At 40.2% G+C, this 19,064-nt stretch overlaps 1 protein-coding gene across 6 annotated transcripts in view; it reads left to right on the top strand.

The window, feature by feature from the left end:
* Positions 1–18,163, top strand: part of LOC122648677 — a 69,056-nt gene extending 50,893 nt beyond the window's left edge. For 3 of the 6 annotated variants that reach the window (XM_043841897.1, XM_043841893.1, XM_043841898.1), the window contains 3 exons: positions 14,927–14,992; positions 16,261–16,335; positions 17,209–18,163. In XM_043841897.1, the coding sequence (XP_043697832.1) occupies positions 14,927–14,992; positions 16,261–16,335; positions 17,209–17,271 (204 nt within the window). In that variant the 3' untranslated portion in view covers positions 17,272–18,163. The remainder of the gene's footprint in view (positions 1–14,926; positions 14,993–16,260; positions 16,336–17,208) is intronic. The other 3 variants (XM_043841895.1, XM_043841894.1, XM_043841896.1) reach the window with 3 other exon arrangements.
* Positions 18,164–19,064: the final 901 nt, after the last annotated feature.

The following is a 19,064-nucleotide window of genomic DNA, read 5'->3' as shown; positions in this document are numbered from 1 at the left end:
TTGAAGATCAGATTTCTCTCACTCATGAAGGTTGATCCTCCATTGTTGGAGCTTACCATGTAACCATTCCCAGCACCTATCTACCTTCTTCCATCTACTCCCCTCTCCTTTTTATTTTCCAGCCTTGATTGACCCCAATCGATCTCCTTTGTCATGGTTTTGAAGACTTCATCGATTTTTTGGGTTCCTCCTTTCAGTTGCAGCTGATTTTTTTAGGGGTGATTTTCTACTACCATAAGCCCCACTCGACCTAAGTTTGGACCCTTTCTGATGGCTGGATTAGTTTTTACAGCAAAGTTTCCTTAACCTTCTAATTTGGTTACCTACTAAAAACCCTGAAAAAACCCTGACTCCTAGCTGATTTAGGGTTACAGGTTTTAGCATTTGCTGTTTTTTGGAGGGCTGATTACTTCCATTACTAGGACCACTCGACCTCAATCTTGCACCTATCCAAGTTTTCTAGAAGACCCCTACCCCAATCGATCTCTATTCTTCAGGGTTTTGGAAAACCCTGAAATTGATCGATTTTTTGGGTTAGGGTTACCTACTGCTTCTGGAGTTTTTTAAAGGTGTTTCTACTATCAAGAGAGGCAATTTACTTCAATTATTCATGGCTTGAAGAAGTTTTTTTACACAAGATAGCTGCTGCCCTATTTTTTCTGCACTTTTTGGTGTTTCTCCCACTTGAAGATCAAGTCTCAAACCCTACAAGAGATTGGGTGTTCGTATTGGAGATCCATTCAAGCACTTGTGGACAACATCTATGCCAAGACATCATCACTTTGATTAGTCATCATCAATTTTTTGAAGCCCCCTTCCTACAATCGATCTCAACTTTCAGGGTGTTTTACAAAACCCTGACTCTAATCGATCTTAGGGCAAGGGATGTCCTATCTTGCTATTTTTTTAGGGGACTTTTATCAACATCAAAGGAGTATTCAACCCAAATTACAGCATCATTTTTTGGAGTTTTTTATTTGAAAAAATTCAGGTTTCACTCTTATGGATTGATTTCTCCAACTATCAACCTATTCTTTTACTGGTTCCTATGTGGCTGGCTGCTTCAACTAGCTATGGATTTGTTAGGTTATTTATCTTATCTTGCTGGTTCTATTGAGCTTTACTACATACCTTGCTGGTTCTATTGATTGGCTTCTGTAAACATGACTGGTTGACATGTTACTGCTGCCCTGTTCTTGAGATTCAGTATCCTACTATTGGAGATCGAATTTCTTTCATTGTTGAAGACTCAAATTTACTACCCTGGAGATCAGTTTTTTTGGGATTACAACAGTGTGTTCCATAGGTATTGGTTCATTTGGTTGCAACTACGAACCTATTCAGTTGTGTGAAGTTTTCTCTACTGATTTAAATCCAGCTTACTTTGAGAGCTTGATCCTAGCATTGTTCACTAATTCAGATCTGATCCAAGTTTTTTGAAGTTTATTACATCAATTCTGCCCAGATATCTTCGTCAGTTCTATATAGCATGTGAGAGTTTACAAATAGGAGTTTTGCACACTGGTTCTTCCATGTTTGAAGATTGATCAAGCCTCAAAGATTGGAGCCTTTCCTTACTTCAAATCAGATCTGTTTACTCATCAGTTTTGAATATTGGAGTTTGGTGTCTCTCCCCTGCAAGAGTTTCCAACTAAGGAGTTTGTTTGATCGTTTGAAGATGGTTGGCAATTTATATGTTGCATTGTTTTTCTCCGTGATTCATTATCCCAATGCTTTTTTTTTTTGTCACTTCACCACCTCCCATACCATACCTTTGGCATATACCTATAACCACTTTGGAAGTTTATGATATTCTCTAAATTGCCATTTCTTCCTTTTTCATTACCCTTAGTACCTTTTGGAAAATTCTGGAATATTTTACTTCTGCACTATTTCTTACATCATCTCCGTTATCTCTCCACGTGTACTACTACACGTGAGGGGGGGATTATGTACAATACACCTGCAGCCATTGTAGAAAGTAGAAGTTGCAAGAACATTGGTGCAAAATATAGATCAGTTTTCTCCATCATTTCTATTTGGTATCCTTCATTATTGGGTTGAGTTTGCCGTAAGGGGGAGATGAAGAGTATTGAAGATGTTTGGTTATTGCCTTCCTATTTGAGGATTTACAGTACCTATATAAGGATCTACAGTTGGGTTGATCATTTCCGCTGCCTAATTCATTTGTTTCCGCTGCTTGCTGCCCTAGTTGCTTATCTTCAAGATTATCAGTCAGAGATTCATCACTGGACAGCTATAGAAGATTGGTGAAAGCTGCCTTTTTTGGAAGACATTCCAGTTCCGGTTTGCTGATCAAGTCTGCCCAGGTTTTGAAGATCTATTTTTCAAGTTCTTGAAGGTTTATTTGGGAGCTGCATTTATCTGTCAAGTTGGACTCTGCTGCAACTCTATTTCTTCCTATTTTGTTCAAGTTGGGCATTAGTACTTTATACGCGCCAACTTGAGGGGGAGTGTTAGAATGTTGGAGTTTTTTTTTTCTTATTAGTTCAAGCTGGATCTTCTTTCTTTACTTATTTGTATAATCCAGCTTGAGGGGGAGTGTTGAAATATATAATCCAGAACACCGTAGGGGTATTCTAGTCCTTTTGGGCTTGCTTAGTTGTTAAGTTATTAGGATTAGATTGCTGCTCTTATAGCGTCAGCTAGTTAGGGATAATTATGTCTATTTCAGTCCTTTTGTAATTTTCCCCTCTATTATAAATAGAGGGGCTTACTTATCAATGAATTACGCCATTCCATTCTCTAATTCTCTCTTTCTAACCCGCGGTTCTGCCAACACAACCCCTGTCCACTGATACTTAAACAAAGATCAGAGTACGCTATAAAACAATTCATTATCGGACAATACAGATAAATCCTTCGTTAACAGATACCATGTATAATACTCAAAGTACGCCATACGACATTCCTTTGCAAACTACATTTCAATTTAATTCCCCACTTGATGGCATGAATGAATATACATAAACCACCCACATATCACAAAATGTTCCCCTCTATTGCCTCCCCCCCCCCCCCCCCTCTCCCCAACTGGTAGAAGGTCTCTGGGTTGTATCCTTCTTTGCTCCCCTAGTCAGCTAGCATCGCATCTCTCTGTCCTATAACACACTGAAAAGTATATGTCCACGAGGGGTGAGCTATACCAGCTCAGTGAATAAAAATCTCTTTAAACATACTCACCAATACAATTCATTAAAATTTAACTATCTCAATATTGCCACAAACTCGGGTTAAAATCACTCCGCAAATCGATACCATTCCCACAGTCATGGTGGAATGGACTTACACTAATGTTACACACTTCCCCAAATTAGTACCATCCCCACACATGGTGGAATGGACTCACAGAGTCACAAGGTTGTCACACACACTTTCGCATGTCCCTTCTTACCATACACCCTGGTGAAATGGACTCACTATAATAGTCATACACATTCACACCTCAAATACACATCATGACCCAATCCGATGCCATACCCACATTCATGGTGGAATGGACTCGCAATAATATCATAATCATACCCCATCATTTCCGTACTCACACTTCGGGTGAAATGGACTCATGATGGCTTCACACACATACTTCAACAATTACCATACCCACACTCTCAAGGTGGAATGGACTCAAATCTTCTCTTCCCTTCCCATCTCATTGCATCTCGTGCCAGCATTCACGTGGCCTTCATGTTGAATCTCCACTCTTCCTGCCCACGCTAAGTGAGGGATCAACCACATCACTATACCCTCTACTCCTCCCCTCGCTAAGTGAGGAATTCACATATCCAATATGTGCACTCACTCCTTAACCCACTACGTGAGGCACCACACACATACTATTTCCCACATCAGTGCATACACAACATGATTCTTGAACTCACAACCATGACAGCACAATCACACACATCACAGTTCTATAGTCATTCTCATCAAAATTATCACAATTTTCACAATGTCACACCTATTTATAAATTAGTATTCACGCGTACATACAATTCATTGCAACCCACAAGCAACATTATGGCATACAACACTTCATCATATCACATAACTCACAGGAATGGAATCCACAATTATATCATTTCAGTCACCACACATTATAGGCAAGCATGTAAATTAGGTCACATACCGGAATCCTACGCATTTTTCTATCATATACATACACATCTAGTACGCCAAGCTATAATCTCAACTGAATCCATAAAATAATTCAATTAAACACCCATCACACAAGGAAATAGGTTTCAAAGGGATTCCCACTCACAGTGATGTGCAATCCCCGATAGATTGCCCTCACTTGTACATCTGGGGTTTCTCACCTCACTCATCACCTGTGATCATAAAGTCATCAAAGATGTTTCAAGACACCCAAATAAGCTAGTGGTTTAGTCCCCATTGGAACAAAACAATCAAAATGAACAAGATCCCCAAACAGAGATGATCCGAGCTCCCTGGAGCCTCTGCCGGCTCACCGGATCACAACCGGGCTTGCCGGCATCCAGCCTGGTAGATTCTGTTGATCAAAAATGAAACAGACCTGAAAGATTCCATTTAACCGTGCTCGCCGGTTGATTTATCCGGGTCACCGGTTGCTGCCCAGAGCCAGCTCGGGGACAGCCCAGCTCAAGGGGAAATGGGGGTTTTTCATGGGGTTTTCGCTCCAAACGCTCAAGCATGATTTTCCTACACTTCTTCACACTAAGTCTAGCACAAATGCTTGCTTTAAGACATGAATCATGTAGAAAATACCAATCTAAGCTTCATACTTCATAAATTCCACTTTGGTTGGGTTTGAACACCAAACCCTAACTATGAATCCCACCCCTATTTCATTTCCTTCAAATCTAAGGCCACCATGAGGTATTTTGACCTCAAAGACACCCTATACCAAAATCAAACTCATCTCCTAACCCTTAAGTTAGAAACCAATTAGGTTTTTGGGGCATTTACCTTCAAATCTCTTCTAGCCTTGAGGTGGGGGTGAAGGTGGCTAGCTCAGTTGGTGTATTTGGTGGTGGAGCTCATCCCCTACCTTCGAAGTCAGCTCAACATTACTCCTCCCATGGCCTTTTATCATCTAAGGATGCTTCCCCCTCTCTCTTTCCTTTTTCCTCTATTCTCCCTCCTTTCTCTCTTCGCTTCTAAGGGACTTAATGAATAGTGCTGACCCCTACCCTCACTCAAACCCTATATAACCCCTTCTTGTGGACCCAGCTGGACCAAATCTTGGTTCAACCCATGGCTCAAGTATGAGCTGAAGATGGACCCAACTCATTTCCACATGGTCTAAGGTCCTTTAAGTCAATTTACTATTCATCGAGTGGCTATGCCCAATTGACAACTTATTCATTTTAACCATTACCCTGAATACTTATTTTCATCTACCAATAGTAGGGTCTACCCTATGAATAACAATATTTTATTCCACAAGTCACTTTGACCATTTTACATCATAGGCTAATCCCAACCTTACGACACTACCCTTATTGATCGAATGTACTATAATGTGCTTGAGTTTCTGCCATTCAAATTTTTGGGGTATTACAGCTCCAGAGTCCAGTCTCCAGACTATATTTTCTTATTTTTTACTAGTTTATGCATATAAAATGTATTTAAAATTTTTAAAAATTGACTCTCCCTGACCAGGTTTGACCTACCCGAGTCACCAGGTTTTGAGGAGGACGAGTTAAGTCGGAAATCTTGGTTTTCCATAACGTAGGACTAGGTCACTAACAACCAACAAATAACCTATCCCACAAGAGGATCACCAGTGACAAACAGTAGACTTAAGTCACTTATTTCCAGCAACTGAACAGTAGGTAACAAACCTAACAGTAAGCTAATAACAATGTCTTTTGATACTTAGGATAGCCACAGGTCTAAGACACATTACTGTTATTAACATCCAGCCACAGGAAGAAAAAAAACACAGCAGAGCAATCTCTACTGCCGGTAGAACAGAATGGCTCTAAAAACTCAGAAAGTAAGATAGTGTACAAAAATAGCAACTAGCCAACTCAGCAGGAGAAACCATTCCAGTCAACGGTAGGGAACTAAGGAAGGACTAACACTTCATTTCAGCCAATTCTAATGGCTGGGTTAGGAGATATGAAAGAAATTCAAAATTAGAAAGTAAGAGTTTAGAGTAGAAACTTAAAACCTCTGAGGGCTGCAACCACTGGATGACCAAGAAAATATAATGGAAGGTAGTTTATGACTAGGGGAGTAACATACCAAAACTTGGACACAAATCTAATGGTTGGATATGATGAAAATCGTCATGGAAGATTGCTGTCCAGAAAAGTCCAGAACAGAAGTGCCGCAGGAAATATAACTCCACCAATATCCGGTCCTGTTGATGGATTAATGGAGCCTTTCTCACACTACCCAACAACAACAATGATGGAGAGAATGTATTGTTACAAAATCCTCTGTTGATATTTGTTGCAGGTGGAGAAAATAGAAATTAACGGTAGAATTAATGTTACTGAAGAAGAGGGAAAGAGTGGGATATGACCAAGGCCTCTTACCTATGGCCTTGGTCAGTCTCACCCTAACCTAGGTATCTCACCTATCTCTGTCTCACACACAGCCATGGAATAAAACCAATTTATGTTCATCTTCAAAATCGCGGGGAGGACTCTAAGGTCCCTTACACTTATAATGGTTATTGGCCAAACATAAGAAGGAAAGAAAAATAAAAGGAAATAATGGGACTTGTACAGAAAGTTATTGAAGTATCTTTAGCTAAGGAACCAAATAGAAACTGTTTAATAGCCTAAGATTACAAAAGAAATAACTTAAAAAGATCCACCACGATTCTGGTTTGGAGTAAACCAGAAAAAACCCAGCCCAATGGGCTGGCCTGGCCCTGCCCTGCCCATAAGACAATTAGGTGAACCCTTAATGAGCTGGAAGTTAGGCCCACAACTGGACTAAACTTCCCCCAACAGGCCAGTCCAAAACTGATGACCTGCTTGGCTTAATGGGCTCTACTCTTGCTTTCATCCTTCAATCTACATCATTCCAATTATGTGACACTTTGAGGATGCTTGATGCGGCAAACTCATCTTTGGTTAGGATTCTGTCTGCTTTGGTAGGGAGAGAAAATGTCTATTTGGCACAGCTGGTTCAGTCTCCGGACTTCTACCTAACATCCCTAATTTTATTTTCTTTATTCTGAAAAAGCCATTAAAAAAAATTTTAATACCATTTATTTTTAAGATCATATGCTCAATTCATCAAAAAAAAAAATTTGGTGGGGGGGGGGGGGGGGCTTAACTGCGAAAGAATATTGCTATAACATGAATTTAAGCCAACATATAAATAATTATTAAATAAAAAGGATTCCTATAGCTCTATTTATTAGAGTTTACATGGAAGGGAGGCTGGAGAATTTTCTACTTGCTGTTGGGTCTTTGAATCACTTTCAAGTGGAGCGAAGGAGTTACAACTTGTCATCTTATTTGGTTCAATCTTTTGAGATGCCTTGTGATTTGTTGATGTTGTAATATGGGTTCAGGGGTAATATCACCCTTGTACCTATAGTGTCTAGGTTCATTATGCACATGTTAAATGTGCTAGTTGAGTGTTAAGCAAGTCTTCCATATTTGTAATATTCTAAGATTATAAATAAAGGCATGGCAATTGTCTCATTGACAAACTAGTATTCACGGTATTCGACATGGCATCAAAACTAAAAATATTCCGGGAATATGGGAATTAATTTTACCTTTTTTTCTTTCTTTCTCGGTTCAAGATTCTGCCGTAAGGAAGAGCACTGCCAGCCCCTCCACCACCTAGCGCCACCTCTGCCAGCCTCCGCCAAGGCCTCTACCACCTTCCGCCTCCTCCACCAGGTCCCGCCAGACCCTCCACCACTTACCGCCACTTCCACCAGGCTCCAACAGCCTCTCCACCACCTCCGCCAGGCCCCACAGCCCTCTTCTACCTTTTCTGCCACCTCTCACCAGTTCCGCAGGCCTCTCGCCTCCTTTTTCTCTCGCGCGAGAGGCTTCTACCTTGCTGCCATTTTTCTAAACCCCCTTGGTGGTGAGTTGATTCCCACCGAGGGTTTTTTACCTTTCCTCCATATGTTCTGATTTTTTTGGGGGGGTTTATTTCTGAGTTTTTTTCTACTAGCCACCATGCCTGACCCTTCCGAGATCTCTTCTACTTCCTTTGATTTTAATGGTTCATCGCAACGCAACTTTATTCCGCTTCCACTAAATCCTATCAAGTTAAATGGCAGCAATTATCTTTTATGGTCTCGCTCTTGCTTGTTTGCGATTGGCTCCCATGGTTTTTCTAGCTACATCACGGGAACTCAGGTTAGGCCTGTTGAGGCTGGTACTGCACAAAATCGATGGACAAATTTCAACTTCGTGGTTATGTCCTATTTGGTTAATTCCATGGATCAAGACCTTGCCGAGCGTTATCTCCTTGGTTCGGCTGCAAAATTTTGGAAGACCGCCAAGGACACTTATTCTCAGGTTAGGAATGCCACCCAATGTTACAAACTGCGACAGAAGATTCATTCCATCAAGTAGTTGGAATTGTCCCTTTCTCAGTATTACAATACCATGTGTACCATGTGGCAGCAGTTAGATTTTCAGGGCACCTTCACTGCAACCACTGATGTTGATGCCACGGCCTACCGTAAGTGGGAGGATGGTTTAAGAGTCTTTGATTTCTTGGCCGGCCTGAATATTGAATTTGATCACATACGGGCCAACATTTTGAATCGGGATCCCCTCCCAACTCTTGAACAGGCCTATGCGATTCTTTCAGCTGAGGACAACCGGCGTACAGCCATGGTTCATCCTATTACTCAGGGACGATTGGCCCTTATTTCTGGTTCCCAGTCTTCCCGTGGAAATTCTTCCCGTTCTGCTAGCACTGACTGAACATCTAGTGATCGCTTCCCATTAAATGTGATCACTGTGGGAAGGAATGGCATAACAAGGACCGTTGTTGGAAGCTTCATGGTCGCCCTACTGATACTCGCGGGTGAGGGAAGGGTGGTTCCAGTCAGCCCAATAACGCCCGTTCTCATCAGGTAGCTACTGAAGAACAGCCTGATCAATTAATTTCCCAACTTCAAGCTGATCTGTAAGATCTATGGGATATGGTGAATCACTTGGACACATCTTCGGCATCTGTCTCTCCTTCCATGGCTGCCTCGGCTCTGCCTACCCATCCCATTACACCCTATTCCACAGGTATTTCATTTGATGGGAACTGCACCTTGGTCATACCCGATTCCTGGGTAATTGACTCAGGGGCAACTGACCATATGACAGGTTCCTCATCCTTTTTTTCCAAATATTTTCCTTTATCTAGTCATAATAAGATTCGTGTTGCTGATGGGTCTCTTTCTCCTATCTCGGGAAAGGGATCTATGCATTGCACTTCCTCTCTTAGTCTTTCCTCTGTATTGCATGTCCCGAAATTTACTACTAATTTGCTTTCCATTAGTAGCCTAACCAAAGATTTAAACTGCAAAGTAACTTTCTTCCCCAACCATTGTTTGTGTCAGGACTTGGCAACGAACAATAAGATTGCATGTGGTAACGTGGTTGGTGGTCTGTACGTACTTGGTAGTTCACGGGCAGCTTTGACATCTCAGCCTGTGTGTTCTGATTTTGATTCTACACTTTTTGAATTGAATAACTGGCATCGTCGTTTAGGTCATCCACCGATTGGTTTTTATCTGATTTATTTCCTAGTTTCGTGAAAAGATGTAATAAACATAATTTTTCTTGTGATGCTTGCATTTTGGCAAAGCAAACTCAAAGTAGTTTTCCTATTTCTGATAATCGAAGTTTGAGTCCTTTTGGTTTGATACATTCTAATGTGTGGGGCCCTGACCGATGTGTTTCTACCTCTGGGTTTCAATGGTTTGTCACTGTTATTGACTGTTTTAGCCGGACAACTTGAGTATACTTGATGCATAGCAAAAGTGATGTCTTCACGTGTTTTACTCTTTTCCACAAAATGGTCCAAACACAGTTCGATGCCAAAGTGAAGATTCTCCGCTCAAAAAATGGGAAAGAATATATGGATGGTGCATTTCGCTCATACTTGGACAACCATGGAATCATACATCAGACTTCTTGTGTTGACACTCCGACTCAAAATGGAGTGGATGAACGCAAGAACCGACATCTTTTAGAGGTTGCACGTTCTCTTATGTTTACTATGGCTGCTCCGACGCATTTTTGGGGTGATGCTATTCATACAGCTGCTTATCTTATCAATCGGCTTCCTTCCCAAGTTTTAGATGGCCGCTGCCCTTTGGACACTCTGTTTGGGAATTCCACTTTTGTGATTCCTCCCAAGGTCTTTGGCTGTGTCGTGTTTGCCAGAAATCACCATGCACACAGCAAGTTTGACCCTAAAGGACCACGTTGTGTTTTTCTTGGTTACTCTGCTACCCAGAAGGGGTACAAGTGCTATCATCCTCCCACCCGGAAGGTGTTTGTTACTATGGATGTGATGTTCCGCAAATCTTAAGCTTACTTTAACCAGCCGGCCGGCACCTCTGCAGGAGGAGCTTTTAAGTGGTGAAGAGGTCCCGCTGATCACTCCTCTGGATATTGAGGTTCTTACAATAGACAATGTCTCTGTTGAATTAGAAGATGGAGTTACAAGTCAAGAATAAGAAGTGCAAACTAAGCAGCAACCATTGATGTTGAGCAGGGGGAGAACAATATACAAACCTACTCTCGGGGAACTACTGATTTTCCTTTGCATGGCCTTCGGTACAAAGAGACCACCACCACTACTTCTACTCAATCGGCATTTGTTCCTGCCAGTCCTGCTCCTAGTCATATTTCTGGTAACCTTCTTCCTGATCCCAGTCTTGATTTACCTATTGTTGTTCGAAAACCAAAGAGGAGTTGTACATAACATCCTATTTCCAACTTTATATCATACAACTCTCTCACTCCTGCTTTCCGTGCCTTCGTATCTTCTTTATCCTCTGTTTCCATCCCTAACAATTGGCAGGAAGCAATAGTTGAACAGAAATGGAAGGATGCAATGAACGAAGAAATGCTTGCGCTTGAGAAGAACCAGACCTGGGATTTGGTTAGCATCACTCTGTTTACACCCTAGGGAAGAAACCCATTGGTTGTAAATGGGTCTTTGTTGTGAAGCACAAGGCTGAAGGCTCAGTGGAAAGATACAAAGCAAGACTAGTTGCCAAAGGGTTTACTCAAACCCAAGGAATTGACTATCAAGAGACTTTTGCCCCTGTAGCAAAGATGAATACTGTTTGAGTTATCATCTCTTGTGCTGCAAATAAAGGTTGGGAACTCCAACAACTTGATGTGAAGAATGTCTTCCTGCATGGAGACCTAGAAGAAGATGTTTACAAGGCGATACCTCCTGGTTTTACTTCCTCAGAGACACAGGAAAGGTATGCAAATTGAAGAAAGCTCTATATGGTTTAAAACAGTCACCAAGGGCTTGGTTTGCCCGGTTCCATAAGGCTATGATTACTTATGGGTGTAAACAGAGTAATGCTGACCATACTTTGTTTGTTAAAAGAATGGGACAGCAAGTGACAATTTTGATTGTCGATGTTGATGACATAGTAATCACGGGCAACGATGCACAGGAAATCCAGAAGCTAAAGACTTATTTGGGCACCGAATTTGAAGTCAAAGATTTGGGCAAGTTAAGGTACTTCTTGGTGTTTCTTCCAAGCGTGGTGTTTTGCCTTTGAAGGCCCTTTGGATTCCCCAAGGAACAGGCATGTTGTTGTATCCTGGGGCTTAGATAGCTCTCTCTTGAGAACCCGCTAGCTGGTTCCGCTTTCCCCCCCCTCTCCTCCCTTTGTATTCCCCCCCCCCTTTTTTCTTCTTCCTCGCCCCCCTCGGGCTTTGGTAATACATTATTTATTTACCAAAAAAAAAAAAAAGGTACTTCTTGGGGATTGAGGTTGCCTATTCAGCCAAGGGCATATCTCTCTCTCAGAGAAAATATACCTTGGATTTGTTGAGTGAAACAGGGATGGTTAGGTGTAAACTAGCAGATACCCCTCTTGAGCCCAACACACACTTGAAGAGTAAGGAAGGTGATCCAGTGGATAAGGGTAGCTATCAGAGGTTAGTTGGCCGATTGATATACCTCTCACATACCCGACCAGATATCACATTTGTTGTGAGTGTTGTAAGTCAATACATGCATGATCCTCACTCCTCTCACTTGGAGGCAGCATATAGAATACTTCGCTACCTCAAGTCATCTCCTGGAAAAGGAGTCTTGTATTCTCCGCATAACCATCTCCGAATAGAAGCCTACACAGATGCAGATTGGGCCGGCAGCCCTGATGACAGGAAGTCAACATCCAGATATTGCACATTTGTTGGAGGAAATTTAACTACTTGGAGAAGCAAAAAACAAGCGGTTGTAGCCCGATCAAGTGTTGAAGCTGAGTTTAGAGCTATAGCACAGGGTATTTGCGAACTTCTATAGCTTAAGGGACTTCTTCAATATTTGGGTACGAGTACTGATCTTCCAATGCAGCTCTACTGTGATAGCAAGTTAGCAATCAGCATTGTTCACAACTCGGTCCAACATGATCGTAACAAAAATGTTGAGATTAACCGGCACTTTATCAAAGAGAAATTGGAACAGGGAATTATTTGTATTCCGTTTGTCCGGTCTAGTGAATAGCTAGCTGATATCCTTACCAAAGGAATCAGCTCTAAGTTATTTTTGCCTACTGTAAGCAAGTTGGGCATGCTTGATATGTATGCTCCAACTTGAGGGGGAGTGTTGTAATATGGGTTCAGGGGTAATATCGTCCTTGTACCTATAGTGTCTAGGTTCATTATGCACATGTTAAATGTGCTAGTTGAGTGTTAAGCAAGTCTTCCATATTTGTAATATTCTAAGATTATAAATAAAGGCATGGCCACTGTCTCATTGACAAGCCAATATTCACGGAATTCAGCAGTTGACATTACTACTAAGTAGTGAACAGGGAAAATAGGATTCTTATCTATAGGATATTTTACATGGGTTTCCGATTGCTAGTTTAAGATTGCATTTGAATCCATGATTCAGATCATGAAAAAAAGTGTGTCCCAGTACATGAGGCTCCCACTACTGCAGGGTCTGGGAGGGGCAAATACATGCAACCTTACCCCCGCTTTGCGGACAGGCTGTTTCCATATTTTCAATCCGCAACCTAATGATTCAGATCATGAAGTGTTGTAAATTTGTAATGACCATCAATTCCGTCCTAGTGGTAATCCTTTCACAATATTGATTCCTCATGTTTCTTCACTCATAGCTAGATTCTGGTACACCTCTATGAGGATGTCTACATAGGTCACTTTGACCTCGGTGCAGACTTTCTTTTTCCATAATCACGGGAAACATGCAAAGGGTTTGGGATCTCGAACTAGCATTTGATGTGTCCCTCTGAGCAGCCTTCTTAATCAAGAAGTCAATTGGATATCAAATTTTTATCTTAGTTAAGAGATGTCCTTTCTTTATCTGGTCAAATGGTGGGTCCAGGTCATTCTAGATTTGCTCCACATATTGGAATCTGAGCACAGGTCGAACATGCTGGTGTCCTGATAATGTAGTCCTAGATTGGAAGGAGACCAACTAGGAGCCAATCGACCAGGATCTATTATGAACAGGTGTGCCGGCTAGGTCAAAAATAGGGTTTTTGGTGAATTTAGGGTTAGGGTTTGATGTGTGGGTTATGTCAAGTTGATGTAGGGGGGAGTCTATCAGTGAAGGTCTTGAGATGTTTTAATGGATGGAAGTGTGTAAACTTGAATGGGCAGCAACTTAAGTTTAGGGTTTTGGGTTTTGGAAACAAGGAAAAGAGCGGAATCTAGGGCTTGGATCGAGTGCCATAGGGGCAGAGAAGGTAATTCGTTTCTGGTTTGGTGAGGTTTTGATGGGTGGATTGGTCTATGCAGGTTTTAGGTTTATGGGAAACTTAAAAATAACAAGGGGAAATGTTAGGGTTTGGGGTTATAGAGGATTAGGAGAAGAAGTATGAGAATGGGAATGCTTCCAACTCACTTGTAGTTGCAGAAAGTTATTGGCAGTAGCTTGTTGAAGTAACTTGAATAAAAATTGAATCTTTGACGGAAACTAGAAGGTAGAACTTGAAGAGAACCACCCGGGCTTCACACTGTAAGGTGTCGATTGGATCAAACACCAACGAACCACCCGGGCTTCCCACCGCAAGGTGTCAATCGGATCAAACACCGATCCCACCAGCCTTGATCAAACACAAGACAAAAATCTTCAATGGAGAAAAAGAGCAGCAAAAACTTTTCATTAATATCAAAATTCATGTTCAATACTTGCCCCCCTTACAACCTTATATAAAAAACTCAAAAATAGACTCTTGTACTAAAAAGGAAAGGCCTAACCCAATCCTTAACCTATTAGGTAACTTAAACTGACTAGGAAAGTGAAATAACAAAGGAGATAGACTCAAAACATGGCTGGACTTATAGAGTCCTAATCCAGCCCAACTTAAATAGTCACATGACCACTTAACCAAGTCACATGATCACTTAAATGATCACATATGACCACTATTTACATAAAAATAAAACTAAGTAGGGAATCCCGTATGCAACTTAATTACCCATATTTTAGGCCCATAAAAGTGGCTTATTACATAGAAAATCTAGGGGATCAAAGGCCCAACATGTATATAACCCAACCCTAGACTTATTCTTAATAAAACAACCTTATTTTGGTGATGAATCTGCTTCACCTGATACATTTGCTCCTTTTGATTCACCTTTATTTAGACTTGTTTGATAATTTGTTGAATCTTCAGAGCTATGCATGTCAAAGTTATTTCATTAGATGGGGTGTACAGTAAATTCACTTCTTTTTTTTTTCATTTTAACAGGATCAAGATAAGCTTATTGCCAACCTAAAAACTATTCAAGATTACCTTTGCTCTTTTGAATCACAGGTATGTCCATCCATGTTGCATCTTTAGTTTTGCATATGTGATCAACTAGTATTGTCTGTAATTGTCAGATTAATATCAGTATAAATCTAACTTGGTGTCAAACATATTTAATTGGGCTTTAAATGAGTAGTTCCTGGACTAGTTAGGATATGCCTTGTACATGATTGTGAGATTAGGTTAAGCTAAATCAATGGGAACCTTAATGTAATGATTTAAGTCTAAAAGACGATGATGGAGAAAAAACTTCAGCTAAGGTGTTTCAGCATGTAGTGTTAATGAGGTATGCTAACAGAATTTTATCCTTCTTGGTCTCATCATTATTCAACGTTTGAAGGGTTTTTCTGAACTGTCAACTCTAAATCTTCCGTCCAAAACTCATGATTCTCTTGTTGGTTGATAGAATTCGATTACTTTCACTTGCTAGGATTTTTTAGGGTGAAAGATATAAAATATGCACCCAAAAAAAAAAACAAACTAAGAATTGATTGAGATTGTGGTAACTTTAACATTTTGAATTTTTATAGCAATAATATCCCCTTCTTTTTTTTCCTCTCTCCGGACAAACTTGCATGTTCCTACATTTAGGGAAAAAACACAATCACACCAAAATTACATGGAGCATTGGCTTTTGTTTGGTATATGAAATAGAACTTCCATAGATGTAATGGTTGCGGTTAAAAAATATTAACATCCATTAATATTCTAGTCATGTTTTATTGTTGTAACTAATCAGTATATCATGTCCTATGATTGTTAGTGATGGTACATAGCATGCATCTCATTATGGGAAAATGCAAAGGACATGAGCAGAAGTGCCTGGGAGATGTCTATTGTGGGACCCAGCATGTACGGATGTGGGGACCATAGTATCCCATCTGTCCACATGCTTGTGACACAGCTCGTGCTGCCCACATTCTCTCTCATAATGATATGGAGAATGTGGACGAAAGTAAAGATGAGGTACATAGGGAGCATACATGCTTGTAGTTAATATAATAGATACAGAATTGATCGGTTTATAATTTTTTAATTTCCATTTTTTACCTTACCAATCTGAAAGAATGCTATTTAGTTTTTCATTTTATAATCCAAATTTGTAAGAAGCAGCGGTATAATTTTCACAATTCATTTCAGTTTTAACTTTTAATGACTGCTGTAAGCGTAAACTGTGCAAAATTTCTCAAATTGTTTTATCAGGGGTTGGCAACTATTAAAGGTGAGGTAAACTTTATTAACATCAATACTTCTTTGTTTTCCTCTTGAAATAGGGTCTGACAGTTGTGAATATTTCAGCGACAACATTTCCGCAGACATTGGATTGGCTCCACGGATATCTTCTTCAGGTATAATTTACTAACAATACTTTGTTTTCTTCTTCACTTGCTCTCCTTTGGTGAAGCTGGAAAGCAGCAACCTCTATACTAGAGCAGTGATAGATAGTGGAGAAGAAGATAAAAGGAAGAAAAAAGATAGAAAAAGATTACTGTTGATATATGTGTGGACTCTGTTTGAATAAGATATTCAGCCTGATGCCATGATCCTAGTTTTTGGAATTTTTTTTTTTTAGGTGAACAGTTTTTGGAAATTTGAGTTCCTATGATGAGACTGGTGCCCATAATCTTCAAAAAACTTTCTATAATCAACCATATTACCTTAAGGAGTTAACAAGCATGCTTATGGCCCTGTAGTACTGCAAGCAATTCCACTGATCTCAACCATCAATAGGATTTGGGAATGCATTTACCGATAGTTCCTGTACAATCTCTAAGACAACTGCTTATGTCAGTGGGGCCGTTGTTTGAAAAAAAATCAACACAAAGTTAACTTGATGGAGCAAATTTTTTTGGCAGATTGCGCAATTGTCCCTGCATCAAGATAGTGGGATTGGATTGGGCAACCCTTCAATTTTTCAAATTATATTTTCTCAACCAGGGATTATCACTATTGTTTGTTAAGAGAAGAAAATGCCATACCAGTTTTAATAACTGGTCAAGAATCTTAAATCATTTGATGATTCATGAATGAAACTTGGAAAACTTTCTTTTTGGAGGGTTTCTTAAATGCTTTTCTATTACCATTTTTCCAAATTCATCAAAACAAAGGACCAATTTCTTGAAATTCTTGTGAGGATAATTTGTGGTTTTCCTTTGTTTTTCTGCCTAAATTTTCTGTATGTTGTTATATGAGATCTTACTCTGATGTTCTATATACCACAGTGTATTGAACGAGGTATTTCGTCTGAGCCCATTGAACCTCAGAGGGGACAGGATGCAAATTAGCCAGATGTAAGCCAAAGCTTTGTCAGGTATCATTCTATAGTCTGCATCGTACAAGCATTAAGTGCCTTGCATTCTGTCATTCTGTATCTGATGTTTTCCAGTCTAGTTCTTGGTCAAGAAAAAGGTCATTAATCATCAAAGGGATTAGGTCTGCTAGTTTGGTACAGGAATGTGATTTAGTGGAAACATAGCTTCCTCTTTCACCTTCTTTTTTTTTTTCGGGGGGGTGGGGAGTATGAGATGAAAAGTTAGAAACAATGATCAACAAATAGTGTAACTGGTCTTCTGTTTTGTGCAAATTACATTTAATTGAGATTTTAACTAGCAAATAATATATCTTTACTCTTTAGGGTATTTGGAAGACCCTTGTATGGATGTACCTGCATTTGGGGGAACCACAAATCAACATGGTATTGCAGGTGGAGATTACATTGAGGCTAGTTGTTGGATGTTGGAGGGATAAATGTCAGAAGGTGGACCCCTAAATGATCTTTATGCCGCAATCCTGTTGACAGCCTGTGAGATGAAGGCTGTCCCAGAATATGTAAGAGTTCCTTTTATTCCAAGGTGTTGTCCCTGAGATGCATTTCTATTGCACACTTTCATTGACGACCCCACAACATCCTTGAACTGTAACTGAGAAACCTGGAATTTCAATATTGTCAGTTGTTCCATTGAGGAATCGAACCATCAAACTTGGTCCAATGTGCAGAAAAACTGACTGTAGATGGTTTCTTTTTCTTTTCTTTTTCTTTTTTTTTATTATGTTTGTCAGGTAATAATCAGCAATTATTTCAACGATTATATCATTCAGAAGTGGTGTACATGATGTGCATGTGTAATGATTTTCTAGGAATGATGATCCAAAATTCTGAGCAAGTTTATAATTGTAAATATGTTATATGTACAGGCATTCTATTCTGTTTTGAGTTGTGGCATGACGAGAGGAAATGGCTAAGTAAACCAGTATTCATCTATGCCCTAAAACAAGAGAACAATAACATGGATACTTGATCATGTACTGCATAAGAATTGCTTACTGTAGGTGTTGGGGCTGATGAGTATGTTGGTGATCCATCCCATATATTTCAACGTAGGCAATGTTTTCACCAGGTGAATGCAAGTGAAGAGGACAACCATATGATTGACTCTGTCAGCACAATTTTGCTTTGCTAGTTGATTAAGTGTGCATCCAATGGGCGCCAACAAGTATAATATGAACTTCTGTGCTCCCATGTTATACAGTGATTTTCTGGGGAAAATAAAGGAGAGATCAAACAATGTTTTCTTTCTAGGCAATTGGTTTCATGTATCTGTGACTACAAAACTAGTTGTGACATGTGGAAGGGTGATGTGGCAATTCCAGATTGTTCAGTATCTAGGGAATTGGTCTCAATTGACCATGTATCAAATTTTCACTCATATTCAAACCATTACCTTCCTGTATTTGCATGAATCCTCTCAATAGTCCAAACATTGGTGTTCATCTTCTTTATTGTTTTGGATTTCTTAATGCTTTATGTTACCACTTGGTTAAGTGGGCGAGGCTAACCATTGCGCTATTGCAGCCTCTTGGTTGCGGGTTCAAAACTTGGAAACAGCTCCTCTTGCGAAGCCAGGGGTTAAGGCTGGTACATTTGCTCCCTCCCAAATCCTGCAGTAGAGGGATTCTTGTGCCTCGTGCATTGGGATGCCCTTGTTTTTTATTACGACTTGGCTAACTCAATTTGTCATGGAGACTTGAAATGTGTGGTTTACTCAACAAATTCTCAACTTTTTTTCTGGTTGCAAGG

The sequence above is a fragment of the Telopea speciosissima genome, chromosome 1 (genome assembly GCF_018873765.1).
Source record: "Telopea speciosissima isolate NSW1024214 ecotype Mountain lineage chromosome 1, Tspe_v1, whole genome shotgun sequence".
Lineage (NCBI taxonomy): Eukaryota > Viridiplantae > Streptophyta > Magnoliopsida > Proteales > Proteaceae > Telopea > Telopea speciosissima.
This window is presented reverse-complemented; position numbering and strand designations above follow the sequence as displayed.